General features: G+C 38.4%; 1 protein-coding gene across 1 annotated transcript; it reads left to right on the forward strand.

Annotated features, from left to right (window-relative positions):
• The first annotated feature begins 4164 nt into the window (after positions 1 to 4164).
• LOC121812698 lies at positions 4165 to 5876 on the forward strand. The gene is made up of 5 exons (XM_042215504.1): positions 4165 to 4263; positions 4408 to 4755; positions 4894 to 5010; positions 5092 to 5126; positions 5497 to 5876. Exons 1-5 carry the CDS (start codon positions 4221 to 4223, stop codon positions 5614 to 5616), a joined length of 663 nt encoding a protein of 220 aa, XP_042071438.1. The 5' UTR covers positions 4165 to 4220; the 3' UTR covers positions 5617 to 5876.
• The last annotated feature ends 9475 nt before the right edge of the window (positions 5877 to 15351 follow it).

Consider the following 15351-nt stretch of genomic DNA (forward strand, 5'->3'; position numbering starts at 1 on the left):
GCTCGTTCTTCTCTGTCAGTCACTCCTTGTCAAGTCTGCGTCTCCGTGCTTATTTTGCATTTCCTGTTTTACTTTGACGGTCTTCTGTCCTGTGTTCAGTGTTTTCGATCTTGCTTCCTCCCCGTCTTGTTTAGTCCCAGCTGTGTTTCCCTCCTGTTTCCCATTCCCTCATTACCCCCTACTGTATTTAAACCCTGTGTTTTCATAGTTCTTTAGTTTTCTCGGTTTTCTGTTCTTAGTTTCCAGTGTTTAGGTTTTATTTTATTGTCCCCGGTTTGAATTATTTGAGTTTGTCGACACAGCATTAAAGCTGCCTCCCCAGGACTCTAGAGTGCAACCAACTGATAAATTAGTTTGCGACCAAATTTCTCAGTGGTGTGACTAAAAAATATCCTACTCAACCAGCCGTTCGAGTAAAACAAAAAAAAATTCTCAGCAAATCTGAAAGTCTCTGTGTGGCCAACAGCAGACAACATTATGCCCATATCATGGCCTAAATCAGGGGTGGGCAACTCCAGGCCTCAAGGGCCGGTGTCCCTGCAGGTTTTAGATCTCACCTTGGGTCAACACACCTGAATCACATGATTAGTTCGTTACCAGGCCTCTGGAGAACTTCAGGACATGTTGAGGAGCTAATTTAGCCATTTAAATCAGCTGTGTTGGTTCGAGGACACATCTGCAGGGACACCGGCCCTCATGGACTGAGATTGCCCACCCCTGGCCTAAACCAATCATGAAGGTGCTGCTTAGAGAAGCTGAAGGTGCCGCTGAAGTGCCGCAGCACTGACTCCGCGCTGCTGCTGTTCGATCGATTTGTGTGTCACGCATGTGTCTCTGCACACATGCACAGAAAGGGGAAATGACGTAGGGTATTCCCACAATAATCGAATAGTGGATAGCGGCACCTGCACATTCCGCCAGTGTGCCAATGTTCTGCAAAAAAAAATCCTAGGTCACACCAGTGCAACCAGCCATTTGAGTAAAAAAAAGTCTCCGCAGCTCTTAAAGTCTCTGTGTGGCCAGCAGCAGACAACATTATGCCCATATCGTGGTCTAAACCAATCAGAGCTAGTCAAGGGCGGAACCTCTCAGATGCCCATGCCCAAGGTAAGATGTTCAGATACTGAGATGTTTAGTTCGAAGCCTTTGGGGCACTTTTAATTTTGACTTTCTTTTTATTTTATAAAAAGTGTAGTGGTGTAGAGCCCTGCTCCCTGAGTTCACACCTTGGCTTCTTGTGAGTCCTGCATTTGGATCCTTCATCCTGCCTGCCAAACAGCCACACATGACATTTTCTCTCAAACTCCACATCATGACTTTTTATACCTTACAGGATCCGGCCTCTGATAATGTGAACTATGCCACAGTGACATTTGGACAAAAACCCACGAAGAATAGAGCCACATTCTAATGTTGTGTATGCAGCCACCAGATCTGCATCTCAAAGTTGAACTTATGCCTTTTTATTCTGCTCTTTGTGAGAGACCTGTGGGTGGATTTTTTACTTTTACTTTTCTTTTGCAATAAGATTTGTGTTTGAAGAAGCTGATATCTGTTTAGGGCCTACTGTATTGTGAGAATATGCAGCTGTCGAGAGTTTAGTGAGGTAGTGAGGCTTGTTTGACAGGAAGAGATGACATCACAGTGAGGCCTGAGAATAGCTCAGTAATAGCCTGTTTGCACAGAGTTTAAACAGGTATTTTTTTTTAGATTTAAAAGGGCCTAGAAATAAGTTGCTTTTTTGTTTTACTGTAATGTCAATGTGCTGCATGCCTGAATAAAATATTCAGTCAATTTAAAAAATCTTGATTGTTGTACTTTTAAATGAAAGACACATAAAAGCCCGCTCTTGAACGGTTGAATTTTGACAGTTGTGACACTTCTTTACACTTCTATGTGACTTAAAGCAATTTCATCTACATAGTGTATAAACATCTACAACTACAACTTGCAAACTTGTGAAAGCGTTGTGAAACTTTTAGATCTTCATCGTAAACTACTTACCCTGCTCCAGGCTTTAACGCCTTAACAGTGATTGATAACTTAAACGTGTCAGATGCAGGTCTTCTGTGAAATGCACAACTTTTCCAATACAGTTACCTGTATCATACTCAAATAATGTTAACTACCAATTTTTTATTATTCTCCAAAAAGAAAGATCACATTGCTAAAACAATAATTCAAAAAGTACATAATATAAGTAATAAATAAACACATTTAAAATTGCATTCCTTAGGGTGGATGAAATTCGCTCCTGAGTTTCTTAAGGCTCTGGGAGTGTTTTGATTGGTATTCCTTTGCACCAATGTGTTGAGATCAGATGCAGTGCCTGTGTATTGGCATTCCCATCTTTAAGAGTGGTGACCGGAGGGTGTGCTCCTATTATAATGGCTTCAAACTGCTCAACTTCCCTGGAAAGGTCTGCACCAGAGTACTGAAGAGGAATCTGCTGGAGCAGCTCTTTAGCCTATCGAAGAAATTCAGAGGTGCCTAGCAATTTGCCTGATCAATCTACAAGTGCTTTGTGGACTTGGAGAAGGCAGTTGACTTTATCTGTCAGGCGATGCTGTGAAGGGTCTTTTAGAAGTATGGATACCATTGCTACGAGCCATTCAGTCCCTTTAAAACTGCAAAAAGAGTCTGACCTGCATTGCCGATAGTAAACTGGATTAGTTCCAATTGGGCTGCCCTTTGTTATTCTATCCATAATTTTTATGGACAGTATTTCTAGATGGAGCCAAGTGACAGAAGGCTTTTCTGATCTCGTTTCTGATCTCGTCTCAGCTTTTTGCAGATAATCGGGTTGCGTTCAGTAGCCAACATCTTCAGTGTTGCAGTCAAGTGTGAAGCAGCGGGAATGAGGACTAGCACCTCCAACTTGATGGCCATGGTTCTCAGCTAGAAAAGAGTCCACTTCAGGTCAGGGACGAGTTGCTTCCTTAAATGGAGGATTTCTGTATCTCGTTCTTGTTCACAGATGAACAAGAGGGGCGTGGAAGATTTAGTGGATGTGTTTGAGTTATGTCTGCATTGATTTAAACGATGTATCAGTGCTTTGCAGTGAAGAAAGAGGTGAGCATCAATGGAAAGCTGCCAATTTCCTAGTTGATGTACATCTCTACTCTTGCCTACGGTCACAGCACACTACTACTCTCGCCTAGTAAGTCACAATTGACCTGACAGTGAGGCTCTTCGTGTTCAGTAAGGAGCTCCACATTTAAAGGCTATTAATTTGTTAAGACAGCGGAAACTTATTCAGTCAGTTTACTTGGACGAGCTGCTCAGACTGTGCATCTCCATGTGCTAGACAAACATAGATCAGTTCAGATCCGCGTGGTAAATACTGTTGGTCACACTTAACTGATTTAAAACTTGCTGACACCACTACTCACTGCTCTAGCATGGTGAAACTTACACAATCTCATATCAAAGCGTTTACTCCTGGTTACACATTTCAAGATGTTATCACACACTAAAACCACACCAGGTGAAGGTTCCAGACTAGCATGCCTTTGTGAACCCTAGTCTTGCTAAGACTATTCCAGTAGTTATCATTGGCCAGGTAAGGTTTCTGCTGCTTTTTCTGATCATGTCATTAATTTGCACGTTGTGCACATTCATACAAGTTTGCATTTTAAGTGCTCCCTTAATAATGTATGATTAATGTTAACATCACCACACAGGTAACTGTTTATTAGTTACTAAGTAAACAGACTTTCCCCTTTAAGAATTGTATGTGCTTTATTTGAACATGTTCAACTATAGCATGACGATTGTATTGACTGTGTGGTCAGTAGTTTACTTTATGCCATGTTATGAGTTTCAAAATCAACAGAGAACCTTGACTTAATTATTAATATCAGGAGTATTTGTCTTATGCTGACATATCTGTGGTTAAAGATCGTTGCAAAGACGTAAAGATGTAAACACATAAACTTTTATTTTAAAACATGTTGGATATTTCATGGTAAAGGCACAGCTAATATAACACTGTATAAAATTATATAGTGACTCATCTTTTGTAGATGTCCAAATTTGTGTAAAAGCTAGATATTCTGTTCTTGTTACAGCTTTCAGTTTGCAGCTATTCGTCTAAAAGCACTGGCACTCTCAGTCAAAGCAGCTGTACATATAAAAGAACAGCCCGCCTCTTTATGCAGAGATTGCTTTTACTGGAGCACAGTTCACTTACAAACATTGCAGTAGTGGTGGTACACACAATGGTGAACTTTACCTTGATGCCAGTTTTATTCTGCACCATGAGTAAGTACACTTTTCACTATTTTCTCACACAATGGTTAAATCTGTACCACAATCCAAGTGATTTGAATCTTGTAGCCAACTTTACTCATAGGCATTGTTGGGTTTGTGTGGAGTTTGACATTTAGGAATATTTGCTTGTTTCAGGTTGGATCTCTTCCTCGGTCACACAGTTTTACACAGCGGAGGTTCAGCCTGGTCAAGAAGTCACACTGAAGTGCTCCAATATCAGCAGATATCGCTCCCACATATTTTGGTTTAAAATGGCCAGCAGTCCCAATGCCAGCTGCATCTCAGCTATGTCCAGCTCTGATAGCAACGTTTCTTTCTGTGATGGATTTAAAAAAAGCAAATTTCACATGACATCCAACACCTCTGTGTTATTTCTTGAGATCAAACAAGTGAATTCTTCTGACTCTGCGCTTTATTTCTGCGGAGAGAAACAGACTGATGGAAAGACAATCATCTTAAGTGGAACATATTTAAAAGTTCAAGGTAAGTAATGCTGTTTATGGTATTTTATTGTAAAGAAAATAAAGAAAAATAGCAAAGATAATTATATACAATTTTGAGTAAATGTAAAAACACGCAGTAGACTTTGTAAAGTTTTGATTTTAATTGTCCATTTTGTAGACGTGGCTGATGGATTAACACATGAACAAATGATGACTGTGATCCTGGGCAATTTAACTGTTTTCCTTCTACTGGTCATCGTTAGTCTGGCTGTTAAAATCAGAAGATTTCATACAGGTATTTGTACGACTTCATTTAAATTGTCCAATCAAACATTTGTGGTATATTACTGACCGATGCATTGTCCCTGTCGTTTAGCTCAAGATGATCCACAGAATGCACAACAGAGTGAGGTAATCTATTTTAATATTAGATTTTGACTTTAGATTAAGATTTATAAGGGGATAACAAAGACATCCAACTTGAACCCACTGAGGGTTCGAGTTGCTTTTATTTAATTATGTTAGTTTTTTTTTTTTTTAGATTTTTTTGTTGTTTTTGTTTTTACTTTTCAGATTAGGTTTCATATATTCTTTTTGGCATCTCAGTTTTTTTGTCAGCAGTTTTCATTGGTGCTTCCAAAAAAGGTGAAAATTAGATTGGAAAGTGCTGAATGTTAATCTAACCTTAACCGAACCTGATACCTAGATAATGGCCTCTGTCCTGGTGGATGTTAACATGTGATGTTTTGGGATTATTGAATTTAAACATTTTCATTTACAGAATGTGGATTCTGATGCCATGACCTATACAGCAGTGAGTTTCCATCCCAAAGCTAAAATCAGAAGGCCTGCACCACCGAGGGAACTGGAGCCTAATGTTGTGTACGCTGCTACGAGATAGACTCACAAACCAAACCCAACGTTAGCTCAGAGTGGAACATGATCTGTATGTGGGGTTTTGTACCGTTGGTGTGTGGGAAGAGTTGTAATTATTAATTATGTAAAAATTGTGCAACCACTGTTAATTGGTTTATAAGACAACAATAACTTTTCATTCAAATAATCCAAAATACAATTTTGGCAAGAACCCTAAATGTTACAGAACTTTTATCTGAACTTTATAGTCTGTTGATTAAAGATGACCTATAATGCACATTTCAAGCCGTTGTTTTTGTCCTTCTGTTCTACTACACTACACCCTCTCTTGACGATATTGTTGTATATATTACATGAGTGATTATTAAGTCGTTTTCAGTACAATACATATATTTAGACATATTTAAGTCCCTTTCTTCTGTTGGTTTATGGTAAAGAGTTTTTGTTTCTGTTCTAGAGATTTCTATCAGAATCCAAAGTCTGATGCTTATAGTTCTTTCATTATAGTACGAATCACTGGTCTGGTTGCCTAAATGACCAAACTGTGAAAAGTTAAAAGAGCAAGAGCTTTCACTCACTTGTTACATTCTTCTAAATAAAGAATCTCAGATGTATATTTGACAAAATGCATTTGAAATATGAATATGATCATGGTAGAGATAAAAAATTATTAAGATTCATCATTTTTTCCATTTAGGTAGAAATATGGAGATAAATAAATACATGAAATTATGTATGAAATTATTTTTCTCATTCACACTTTCTAATTTCCAGAGAAACTACAGGACAAACCATGGGGTATGACAGTATAACATTAAACTAAAATATTTATTTTGAAGACATATTTTAATTGCTTCTCATTATTTTTGGACCTTTTGCACAGTACAGTCTATAATTTCTTGGACAAAAATGCATCTCTTGTAGTTTTACACCACCGGAACTGAGATCAAACAATCACTGTGTGATTGAAGTGCAGACTTTCAGATTTAATGTGAGAGTTTTGAAAATCTACTTTTTTAGAGCCATTTTTCTACACTTTTCACCATGTACAGAGACTTAAATCAGACAACATAGCATAAATTTAAATATAAGGATCGTTTATAATACTGGGATGAAAATCCTTTACAGTTGATGACTGTCTGAAGTCTGGAACCCACAGAATCATTTCAACAAAAGTTTTCAGAGAATTTAAAAAAAAAACCAACAACCTCAGACCTCTTAACGTGAAGATAGAGTATATTTCATACAGTATTTACAGTGAGCAAGTTTGTAGAAGTAACTCAAACCTCTCTAAAGCTGTATCACCATACAGCTGCCTGAGGGTTTGTAACAGGTCTCACTTACTTAGACCCACATCACCAGTTCATCTCTACGACGTGCATCGCGTGTTCAAACTTGTGAAGAGATGCTTGCAGCAGTGTGACATTTTCTCACCCTAAAGTAAAAGCATGTGTTTCTGAAGACTCATAGCAGAAGTAGCTCCCACCGTCTGCAGTATGCAGTACAAAACTGACATCTGTGGAAACTGGCCTTACCCTTAGATCAGCAGTGTCAAATTCATTTTATTTCAAGTAAACCATAAATTATTACCTATAAATATTTTCCTTTCTTTTTGCCAAAAAAAATGAGAGTACACAGCTGGAGATGACTTAACTTATCAAACTGCTATGCTAACAGCAAATACATTAAGAATGCTCCTGTATTTGTACTTGGGTGGAATTAAAAAGGTGGTAAACTACTCATACAGAGATGCATTTGTAATAACTTACAACATAATGCTTCCTGGTGCAATAAACACACAAAGACAAAGAAATGATGCCTCGTTCACCACAATTTCCACACGTTATAAAGTCATGCAGTGGGTTGGAAGTTGTATGTTTGTGACCCCTGATCTTAAGGCTATTGGAACCACAGACTTTATATAAAGGATGGTTGCACTCACCATGATGTTACCCACTGGTTTCTGAACTTTATATTTTAAGCCTCAGAGTTTTTTATTTTTGCTACTACCATGCTGGTTTTTAAAGCCTTAACTGACAATATGTAGACAAACACTGAGTCATAATTGGGGGTGGATTCCCATTAATTTCCTATGGCAGACACCACAGATGTAACAAGGTTGATTAAACCACTCACAATTCAATGAAAGAGGTCATCATCAAGTGCATAGCATGGAGAAAGTCATAAGACCTTGAGGCAATCAGATGTAAAAAACAATATTTATGTGTGTTTTAAGTCAGTCAGATTTGACCCGAACACGACAGGAACACATCCATTCGCTTCTGCTTATCCTTTCCAGGGTTGTGGTGGCGCTGGAGCCTGTCCCAGCTGTCATAGGGCGAGAGGCAGGGTACACCCTGGACAGGGCACCAGTCTGTCGCAGGGCCAACACACAGAGACAGACAACCATTCGCACTCTAATTCACTCCAGTATTCACACCTATGGGCAATTTAAATTGATCAATTAACCTATCCCCACTAACTGCATGTCTTTGGACTGTGGGAGGAAGCTGAAGTATTAACAGCACCTTCTAGTAGCCATAGTTATTATACAACACAGGAAGAAATCAGTCATCATGATAAAGGTTCAAGAAGGCTCTACACATTTCTTAAGCCTTTTACAAATATATATATACACACACACACACACACACACACACACACACACACACACATACATATCCTCAGCTCCAACATACTGAAAAAAATGTCATTTGTACATCATGTGGGTATAAGTGTAGTATCAGTGTCTTTTCCTGGTAGCGTTTTTGTGGTCGGTTGAGAAAAACACCCTCCTCTTTTTATTGAAGACCCCCCTTCCTGGGTCTCACTTCAATTCCAGACATTGCAAAGCTTCAGTCGTGTGTGCAGTGGTGAACTTTACCTTGATAACAGCTTTGTCTCTTAAGACAGTCTCTACAGCCTGTGCTAACTTAATTACATTTGATGTCATATTTCTGTTAACCTAGTTTTAATTAAGACTTAATTCAATTAATTGATTAATTTTAATTGCATTTTCTGGTTTAAGAACACATTTGATTTGTTTCATCCTGGATCTCCATCAGCGGGTCTCAGGCTGTGGAGGTCCATCCAGAAGAAATCATGCTGCAGCGCTCCAACATCCACTTCTTAACAATCTGGTTCACTCATCCAGCTGGATCAGAGTCATGTTTACAACTGACAAAAGTGCTGCATGCTGCGAAGGATTTCAGAGTGGATCATCGGAAATGACTTTCAGCATCTCAACCATCTTCTTCCTAACCAAACATGTGGATGTATTTGGCTCTGGAATGTATTTCTATGGATTTAATGCAGATGTATATCCAGGTTTTAGAATGATACACTTAAATATTAAAGGTAAGAAAAATTCAAAGTTTCATTTGATCAGATTTCTTTGTTTTAAATGTTAAAATGCACAAAAAAAATATTTATCCAGATGTCAAAACAAAGATGACGTGAAAACTATTTTCATTTTATCAAACGGCAACAGTGAATTTGATGATGTGGACAACTAGCAAAGAAAAAGGTGACCGACAGAGAGACCTGAATTTGAACCAATGAAATGATTCTGTCATAGAATAATTTGATGGCAAAGCTGATTCTGGCTCCTCTGACTGTTTTCCTTGTAAATATCATCAGTGGTATGGCTGTTAAAGTCAAGAAACTCCATACGGGCACCAAGAGGATTTATCTGATCATTTTTTGCAAAGTATGAAAGAGGTTTTAGCATAATGACTTACACTGATGCCATGTTGTTCTGTCTCTGTAATGTAGCTTCTGCTGCTGCTGCTGAAGGATAGAAACTGCATAAATTTTTATCTTCTTTTTTTGTTCACTGTTTATGCTATTTTTTCATTAATTAAGACACTACAAGTTGTTACTGTACTTTGAATAATCTGGACTCACCTGCAGCAGCTGGAATAAGAAACAGAAGTCTGCATCAGACAAAGAAGTGGATACTTGTTTATGTAACTCAAGGTTAAATTGTTGTTTTATATTGTTTGTGTGCGACTGATTAGTTAGAGTAAAGAAAATGCTTCATTAATTTTTTTCTCTCTTGTCTGGCTTTTCCCTGAATTAGATCCAATCTTTGTTTGTTGGAGGAGGCTGGAACAATCACAACAGTCTATCCTGATTCTCTTATAATGAGAGTTAGATGAAGTTCTGGACGTCAATCTGAGCTCAACCACCTTAAGGCCACAGCTGCCATAGGGAAAGAAGCAGGGTACACCCTGAAAAGGTTACAAGTCCATCACATAACCAGTCTATCATCAGTCCTCCATGCTGTGAAAAAGTATTTTCTCCAGGCCATCGCACTACCGCCACCATGTTTGACTGCTGGTATGATGTTCTTTCTATGAAATGATGGGTTGGTTTTACATCAGCAGTGGCTTTCACTTTCAAACACTCCCATCAATGCCATTTTTGCAAAGTCTCTTTTTGTTGTCGAATCATGAACACTGAGCTTAACTGAAACAAGTGAAGCCTGCGGTTCTTTAGATATTGATCTGGGTTCTTTTGTGACCGCTTGTATGAGTTGTCAGTAATAAATTACCTGAAAATTAAGTGTGACAAATATGCAAAACAGGAAACAGCAAAGAGGTAAATACTTTTTTACTTGCACTGTAGGCTGCAACTAAACATGCATGTCTTTGGAACACAGGTGGAAAAGTCACACTCTGCTGGTCATTAGAAAAAATACCAGTATAAGCAGTTTTCACTTTTCAGACCCAAAAGCTACATACATCTTTTAAGTGCACTGTGTGCTTAAGATGCTCTCCTTTATCCCCCTGTCCACCAGCTGCTCTCACCAACTGTTTTCTTACCTTTGCCACCCACCTGATCTCAAATCTGCCTGGACACTTTTTTTTTGTTTGTTTGTCGTCTTAGTCTTCTCTGCAATCATTATTTTGAGATAGTGGGAAGGAAAAACTCAATTTTAACAGGAAGAAACCTCCTGCAGAACTGGCTCAAGGAGCAAATATCCACATCATCTTCATCAGGCTATGTCAGACCAGAATAGACTGAGGAGGATTTAATGTTTCAATGGGTTGCATTTAAAGGGTCAATGATTGAATATGTTAGAAATAAATCACAGTAAAAGTATGAACACTTATGAATTCAAAGCGTTACTTTTCATCCAGCATTGCTCTCTCATTTGAACTTCTTTTGACTTTTGCTATTATATTTTTTATAACCTTTAAAAATTCTTACTTGTGTCTCCTTTTCCTCTCTGATTGAAGCATCACTCTTTGATCCTTTGTTTTTGTGGAACTAAAGCCTGAAGAGGAACTTTGCTGGCAACTGTGAAGAGGTGATATTGTTCATGTCTGCTGTGGTGTCTTAAATTTCCACTTCTGATCTTTATCTCAACAAATAAGGTGTTACTTGATGCTTGTGAAACTTACTCACAGGTCACAAATGGTCTGCAGGGGGAGCGAGGGATGACATACTTATCACTTCAGCTGAAATTGCACAGCATCAACAGTCAGTAGTCTTTTAGGAGAAGAAGAGGTGGTGAAACCTGACCTAGTTGGTTTTGACTTGATAAGATCAGCGTTTGTAGTTGTACAGAGTTTTGGAAAAGTAATATCAAAAATTTTATTATTGTCATCTTTGCTGGTGTATTTACAAGGATTATATATATATATATTGAAAGGACTAATAAATAATAAAGACACAACATGAATGTTTCTAATACTGGATAATGTGGTCTGGGTGTAAAAATTTTTTAATTGTCTCAATTGTATCCTGACACATTTGTTGTTTATATGAAAAATACAAAAGATGCAGCTTTTTTCTCTGTCCATGTTCTTCTACACATTTCAGCCACCACCTGGGGAGGGATTTTAATTCAATTCAATTTTATTTATATAGCGCCAAATCACAAAAAAAGTCGCTTCAAGGCAAGATAGACCCTGAAATAAAAAAAACAACAATCATTTAACCCCGATGAGCAAGCACTTTGGCTGCAGTGGGAAGGAAAAACTCCCTTTTAACGGGAAGAAACCTGCAGCAGAACCAGGCTCAGAGCAGCAATCTGAACTATTTGGATGCAGGAATTACAGTCGAGGATGACTAACAGGTGCCTCATCACAAGAAGTGTGGCGGATCGGTAGGCCAGATCTCTGCTAACACATTGTGTGAATAATGAAAGTCATTGTCATAATCCTTGATCACTGTTAGCAGTCAGCATAAAAACTGCTTTGTAACACCCCCACCCCTCCCCCTTTAATAAAGAAATTGTGTTTCATTTTCTTTTAAATTGTCTTACAGTTGTTTTTAACCTGACACAAATGAGTGAACGCACACGCGCGCTTAAAACAGCAAGTATCAGTATAGATTTGGCTCATTTGTTGTCAACCTGTTTCTTGCCTAAAAGCTGTGATGTGGTCATGATGTTGTGGTAAAAGCTGCATCTTTTTCTTTATGGTGCTTTTTTCCCCCCTTTTTCCCCTTTTCTTTATGAATCATTTGACAGTTTGTGTGTCGAGCAAAGCTAATGTAAAAACCGCGCATGACTAAAGTCAGAAATGTGCATAGCTAAAATGAAAGAGAAAGTAGTTCATAAAATGCGTCTATATCTGTGCAAAAGATCTGGGGAAGAAAAAGAAGTGCACAAACTAAGAAGACAACAAATAGCAATGGAATAGTCTAAACCACAGGAAGACTGGTTTGTACCTGTAACCACACACATCAAAGGCCTGGCAGCTGATGCTTAAAGAGTTACTTTACCTTTAACACTCTCTGTAACAGTCAACCACCTGACTGGTCTTCACATTGAAATCTGATCTGCTGAAACAAAAGGCCCATTACCAAACACTTGCACACATACTTAGTATGAGGCTCACATATCATAGGTGAGTGTGAAGAATAGCCATTAATCATTGCTGTGTGTGTCTGTCGAATTGCTGGTGTGCTTTGCAGTAACTTGCTGCATGTCTATACAAATGATCCCATCCACACATTTAGGAAACACTAAAAATCACAAGACCATACAATAAAAAGACTTAAGGTCTGTTTCATGCATCAAAAAGAATAATGCATTATATATTTTGTGATATGCTTCAGAGTTTGAATGTACTGGTTTCCAGGATTTATAATTTGTTATGAAACCACTGGACTTTAAAGGTGGAGGCCTGTAGGTGGAGCAAAAGTTTAGACTTTTTTAGCAGCAGCTGATCCACCTCATCTGCTGTTGTGCTTTTTCTTAATGATGTTCTGTTCTTATTTTTGCATTTTACATGATGAGCAAGGAAGTCATAAAAGCAAGTTGTAAGTCAAAAGTAAAAGTTTGATGTGAGTTTGCAGCAGTGGCAAAGTGAGTGTCTAACAGGAAGAGGCAACCCTGTGTGGTTTGAACACAAATGGAGTGAAGAGAATGAGGCCTGTAAGAGCAAAAGCCAAACCTACAAGAAACCAGTAAAAATCAGCTGAAAAAACATGTTATCAAGAATAGCAACAAACAGCTTTATCTGACTTAATCCACTGCCAGCCCTCAGAACTCCATTGACCGTGCTGCTGTTTAAAGGAGGACTGATATGATTTCTCTGTGTCCTATAGCTAGTCATGGCTACCCACTTAATGGAACAATCTAAATCTGAGGCAGTGTTTGATAAAAGTGAGAGCATATAATTATTAATCAGACCCTCCTTCTCTAAAGCCTAAGATAAGACAGATAAAATTCAAAACAGTCAACTTTGAATTATATTTTTTACATTTTGCTGTTGATTCCTAAAACTAAGTGAAAAGGCTCCATAATTGTGTCATTAAGAATGAATACTTGCAGCTCCATGTTGTAACATCAGTCACAATCAATGCAAATTTTTCACATGCTGCTGTTGTAGCAGTTGTAATATTTATCATTTTTGGAATTGGAGAACTTGAATTGAACAAAATATACAGACTGCCCTGAGGGCCCGACGTCCTGTAGTGGACCCTCTGATCACTGCCTTTCACTGTGGAGCCCTATTGGCATTTTCTATAACAAATCCAAATCCATTAGAACACCTGTGGGACATTATGTTTCAGTCCATCCAAGGGCATCAGGACGAACGTTCGACTGTCCAGGAGCTCAGTGATGACTCAGTGATGGATACAATTGTGTGGGGGTCATACAAACTACCCTGTACCCTTTTCAGTTGCCGCGGTGAAAATTTGGCAAAATGAAGTGGGAGAAAAAATGCCCCATCATTGTATTTATTTGATTTTTTGGGATGTCTTCCATTACACAATGTGGCAGCCTTTCACTCCTAACATATTAACCAGTCCATATCAGTATAGATATCCAACACGATTTTTTTCCTGCACTTTCGCTCTCAAACTATACTGTCTAAAAGTAATTGACAGAATCTGTGCTTTGATGAACTATGGCACAGTGGCTTTTGGACTAAAACTCTGGAGACCCTGAGCTAAATGTTGTGTTCGCTGCCACCAGTTCAGGAAGCAGCTGAACTGCAGCTCAGAGTGGAACTTTGCCTTTACTCTGCTCTTTGTCAGAAAGCTGTTGTGGTACTTGTTACCCTGGCTTTTATTTTTTATTTTATTTTGAGGCCTTATAATTTTTGAGGAAAGAAGAATATGAGGGTGAAATGTGCGAACACAATTGTCACAGCTGCATAATCTACAGCTGCGAGTATGCACAGAATTTTAAAAAGATCAAATGAATGACACAAGCTTGCTGTTGCATTTTGACAGTTGTAACACTCGCACACAGTTGTGCACTGTCTGCATTAGTCAGATGTATACGTGCTAAAGTCTGACAGGTTTACAGTAACTTTACTCAACATGTATAAGCGTCCATAAAACCTGTGAACTTGTGAAGTGCTTAAAGCAGCGTGAAACGTTTACAGCCTCATCTGAAACTGAATCACTCTGGTCCACACTGTGAATGTTCCAGCAGTTACAGATCAAAGGAAAGATGCAGCGGGTGCAGCTGCAGTCCATCTCCCCTGTGACATGCACTCCCCTCACAGTACATTCAATTATTCCAACAATATATATTAGATTATAGTATCCATCCATTAGGCTTTTCAACACTCTACACTCATGCATGAAATCCATTTTTATGTGTTCATTCTTAGAAGATCAAATACCTTGTTAACACAACAACTTGTGCTTCAGATGTTTTATACTTTCAGGTATTTTTCTCATATTACTGACCAAATATTCTCAAATATTGCTAACCTCATAACATCAACCAGGTATTCACTGAGAAAGAAATAGGTGTAAGGTTGACCGTACCTCTTTTTATGTGTTTTTATGTATGGAAATTTCATGTGTTTGACACTCAGATATACAGTAAACACATCCAAAACATAACGAAACCTTAAATGGATACCTGAAGATCTGGCTGATGTTAAGAAGTTAAAACCTTATTTATTTATTTATTGACCTGCATCCAGTTTTGAATGTGTAGTTAACTGTGCATGTCTTTGGGCTGTGAGAGAAACTGGTCCTTATACAGTCTCTACTTTACTCAACTTCATTCACCCACTCATGCAAGCACTTTTTTTCTATGCTTAAGCGCTTTCTGTTTAAACATTCACACACATTCATAATCTAATGGATGCATTAGAGGTCAATCTGGGGTTATCTTGCCTAAGGATATATAGAGCAGCCAGGGTTTAAACCACCAAACTTCTGGTTGGTAGATGACCTTTATAGCTACTGAGCTCCTGGAAGTAGAGATGGAAGAAACTACAAAGTACTTGGAGAAAACTCAGTAAGCACAGGAGGTAGAAAGGTCCCACAAAGCTTT

Source organism: Haplochromis burtoni, unplaced genomic scaffold (genome assembly GCF_018398535.1).
Source record: "Haplochromis burtoni strain Fernald_Lab_line unplaced genomic scaffold, NCSU_Asbu1 Contig_739, whole genome shotgun sequence".
Classification (NCBI taxonomy): Eukaryota; Metazoa; Chordata; class Actinopteri; order Cichliformes; family Cichlidae; genus Haplochromis; species Haplochromis burtoni.

What these genes read in the sequence shown, in the direction of transcription:
- LOC121812698 (XM_042215504.1), top strand. Translation starts at nt 4,221, where the DNA reads ATGGTGAACTTTACCTTGATGCCAGTTTTATTCTGCACCATGA. An exon ending in AGTTTTATTCTGCACCATGA is followed by an intron (nt 4,264 to 4,407) that starts GTAAGTACACTT and finishes TGCTTGTTTCAG; the next exon opens with GTTGGATCTCTTCCTCGGTC. An exon ending in AGAATGCACAACAGAGTGAG is followed by an intron (nt 5,127 to 5,496) that starts GTAATCTATTTT and finishes TTTCATTTACAG; the next exon opens with AATGTGGATTCTGATGCCAT.